Consider the following 3795-nt stretch of genomic DNA (forward strand, 5'->3'; position numbering starts at 1 on the left):
GACAACCGTTATAACATGTTATAACTTAGAGATGAACTAGCCTAAGGCTAAAATCTCTTTAATAAAGAATTAAAAAAAAACATGTTATAACTCTCCAATCTGGACAGCGTTTAAGATGCAATTACCGATTTGCATAAAAATCTGTAATGTGGTCGTCGGAAAGTTTTGTAATTAATTTTCTAATTTTTATGTTAGCTAAAATCTCGAACAATCTTTATTTCTCCAAATGTACTGGGGCTAGAAAAACATATCGTGAAGGTTTCATACTAAAATATTAATCCTGGAAAAACTTGCTCGTGCGATTTGTTGTACACATTTTTTGTAAGAAATCAACCTTTACATTTCATTTTTATGCAATTTGTATTGCAAGAGATTAAACCAAAAATATTTAGTGATTTTCCATGTATTGATAGGAAGAGTCTGGAATATTTTACAAGCCAGACATTTAGAAACCATTTGTAGTCGTGAAGTTGAAGCAATTATCTGAATTTAGAGATTTCTTAAACATATTTGCTAATTTTCAAATTTTTTTAAGTTACCAACACATTTGAAAGTTCGGAAAATTTGATTTGAATTTCTGCATTTGAATGTCGGTTGAGAAGCATGCACGTAGATACCATGTTAAAAAATAATGCAAGTCAGCTGAAATATACTTTTACGATTTAGTTTAACTCCTTATTTCATGTTTTATTATTACGCCAGATTTGAATGTTGTGTGATATAAGTAAAATAATGTTTTGTTCATTTGTTCCGACCAACTGTACCATATTAAACTTTTTTTTTTCCTATTAGGTGTCGAACATGATCCTGTTGGGTGCAATTATAAAAGCAACAAGTAATTTAACCACATTTACTGAACAAAAATTATAGTAGTTTACCACATCAAATCTACTCTTACATCTACATTTTACTCAAGATAGATAATTCTACACGTCTACACAGCTTAACGTTAATCTTCTGACACTTCTAGCAGCTCCTCGACGTATTCTACGTCTTTAAGCATGATTTCCTCTTCCATGGGTTCATCATAAACTTCGTCTTCGTCGTCTTCTACTTCTATAACAGTTTCTACTTTGCCTTTTGTCTTGGAGGTTTGCTGTTCCGACGTTGACAGATTGACTGTTTGCAAAAACTTATACTTATCCAACAACTTCTTCCGTCGCTTCGCCCGATTCTGAAAACGCGATATGAAATTATATTGCAAATTACGAACTCTATTGCTTCCTCTTACCTTGAGAACCACTTTTCGACAGCCCTCGAATAGCTCCGGGAGGGCTTCCATCGGGGTGAACGCTTGTCCTTCTTTATCCGGAAGATCCGGGTGAGTGTGCTCGTATCGTCGTTCGAACGTTTTATAATTGTTTGTGACGCACACCTGAGCCGGGCATTTGTACTTCCGGCGATGTCGACACTGCCAGTAGGTATAATGTTCCGTAAACAAGGCCGAATGGTACCGTTCACCGTAGTACACCAAGGTGAAGTACACGGAACGAGGACCTTTCTCGAAGAAGAAGTAGTCAGGGTACGAGTCGGCCAATACAAGTTGTTCATCTAACGGGGGGCCAATCGGTGGTTTTTTCGGGACATTAAGGGCTTCGCATTCTTCCTCGATTTTATCCAGATCCAAATCTTCTTCTACAATGGTATCGTCTTCGTCTTCCAGCTCACCTTCGTCCATTTCTTGAATTTCCGGTTCACGTTTTTTACATTCGCGCTTCTTCACTACTCGCGTTTCTGACTTACCGGCTGGTTCAAGTCTCTTCGGTTCACTTTTTGTTTGCTTTTTCGGATTAGTTTCTGGTTCAAGCGACCGCTTTTTTGGCTGACTTTCTCCTACGGCATAGCGAGCGTTTGGTTTTATTTTCCTTTTTGGTCTTAAACCGGTAACAACCTCCGCTTCTTCGTCTGAATCTAAATCATCTACAGTTAGTGGTGATTTTGACTCGTTTGTTGGGCTGGCAGGTTCATCTTCATCATCCTCTTTCGCCAATGTATCTGCAGCGAACTCCTGAAATTTATCTTCGAAGCTCACCTCCTGCTTCACGTTTTTTGCTCGTTTCTGAAATTAAATTCAGTTTCCATTGAACCAACCTTTAAATACTATGTTGTATTAGTTATTTACCTGTTGAACAATTCTCTTACAAATCTGGAACATTACAGGAAGGGCCTCATGTGGCGTAAAAGCTTGTCCCTCTTTCTCGGGTAGCTGGCCATGAGTATGTTCGTACCGTCGCTCGAACGTCTTATAATCATTAGTCACCCAAACTTGAGCAGGGCATTGATATTTTCTCCGATGAATGCACTGCCAGTAGGTGCTGCGCTCGGTGAAGAGCGCTGAATTGAAACGTTCTCCGTAGAACACTATCGTGTAGTAAATTGAGCGAGGACCCTTCTCGAAGTAAAAGAAATCTGGGTACGACTCTGCCAATACTTGTAGTTCGTCTAGTGAGGCTTTTTTATGTGACCTTTCCGCTTGCTTTTCTTCCCGTTTGCTTGTAGAAGCTTGTACAATACGCTGTTTTACAGGTTTTTGGATAGGACGCTTCTTAGGACTTTTTACGGGTGTCTTCTTCTTATTGAATTTCACTGACCGGCGCGGCCTTTCTTGAAATACCTCTTCGGCTTCGCTAAGTTCCAAGCGATCTTCCTCTTCGAGTTCGTTTTCTTCCAAAACCCCTCCTTCTCGATTATCTTCTTCATCCTCCTCCTCCTCCATCTCTGCTGACGATGCCGAACACTCCAGTTTGGGCGGAACAGTCTTAACGAACTCATCATTCACATGACACTGCTCTTTGAACTGATGGAATCCCTCCAAAGTTACAACGCAGTCATAGCACACGACTGCGTCCGGTTCATCATCCGGATCAATCTGGAATATAATTACCATAATCACTCGACTAAAGATGCCAAATCAAACAAGGTTACCTGCATCTCAATCAAATGCAAAAGATTTTCCAGTATATTTCCATTGGTAAAAACCGGCACTTTATCTTTAGTTTTCGACAAACAAAGACGGCAAAACGATGCGAGGCGCACGGGTGAGCTCATGGTGGATAAATTCGATTAATTCGAGGCAAAATTCACATGAAGTTTTTTTACGATTTTATGCGACGAAAACGAAGCGCGAATATTCAATTTAATTTACAAGTCAACTGTCAAATGCCTTCAAAAGGCCTTTTCATTCTTACCCCGATGAGCTAAAGCCCTACAGTAAAAGTATGGACGACTGTCACCACAAAACTGAAAAAAGCTGTTCCAATCGAGCAAAGCGGTGCATTTTGACGGTTCGATTGGAACAACTTTTGACAGACGTCCATACTTTTACTGTAGGGCTTTACGATGAGCATGTACACGGTAACCGCAAAATACTCCATAATGACTAAAAAGAATGCATTTTGAGGGAGGGACTAACCCATAAAATGAGTAATACTTGACCGATAAATGAGTATTTCCTAATTAAAAAAATACCATAAACGAATGATAACCCAAATGATTGAACTGTTCAATAAATGGTTTGGATGATACCCAGAACACGTCGTTAAGCAAAATAACTATAACAATTTTATTAGGGTTGCAACTAAAACTGGACTGTTCTAAAAATGTATAAAAGTGTGTATAGAGATTAGTGACGTTTAACGCACGCACACTAGCGAAAGCAATGCCGTGTAAAGTTGTTTATTATGTTCCTCTGGCTAACCAAAAAACGTATGAAAGTAGACCTGTCAAAATGAGTTTGACATCGATTTGTTACGTATTTTCCTCGGATATTCACTAATAGAGTTCTCCAGATGCACA

At 39.1% G+C, this 3795-nt stretch overlaps 1 protein-coding gene across 1 annotated transcript; it reads right to left on the bottom strand.

Annotated features, from left to right (window-relative positions):
• Window positions 1-209: 209 nt before the first annotated feature.
• On the bottom strand, window positions 210-3128 carry LOC135715537 (uncharacterized). The gene is made up of 4 exons (XM_065238776.1): window positions 2926-3128; window positions 2123-2869; window positions 1232-2059; window positions 210-1174 (listed from the first exon to the last, which is right to left on the bottom strand). The coding sequence occupies exons 1-4, from the start codon at window positions 3046-3048 to the stop codon at window positions 950-952; spliced, it is 1923 nt and encodes a 640-aa protein (XP_065094848.1). The 5' UTR covers window positions 3049-3128; the 3' UTR covers window positions 210-949.
• Between the last annotated feature and the right edge of the window lie 667 nt (window positions 3129-3795).

This window comes from Ochlerotatus camptorhynchus, unplaced genomic scaffold (genome assembly GCF_037179485.1).
Source record: "Ochlerotatus camptorhynchus isolate MF236.1 unplaced genomic scaffold, CSIRO-AGI_Acam_v1.1 ptg000944l, whole genome shotgun sequence".
Taxonomy (NCBI): Eukaryota; Metazoa; Arthropoda; class Insecta; order Diptera; family Culicidae; genus Ochlerotatus; species Ochlerotatus camptorhynchus.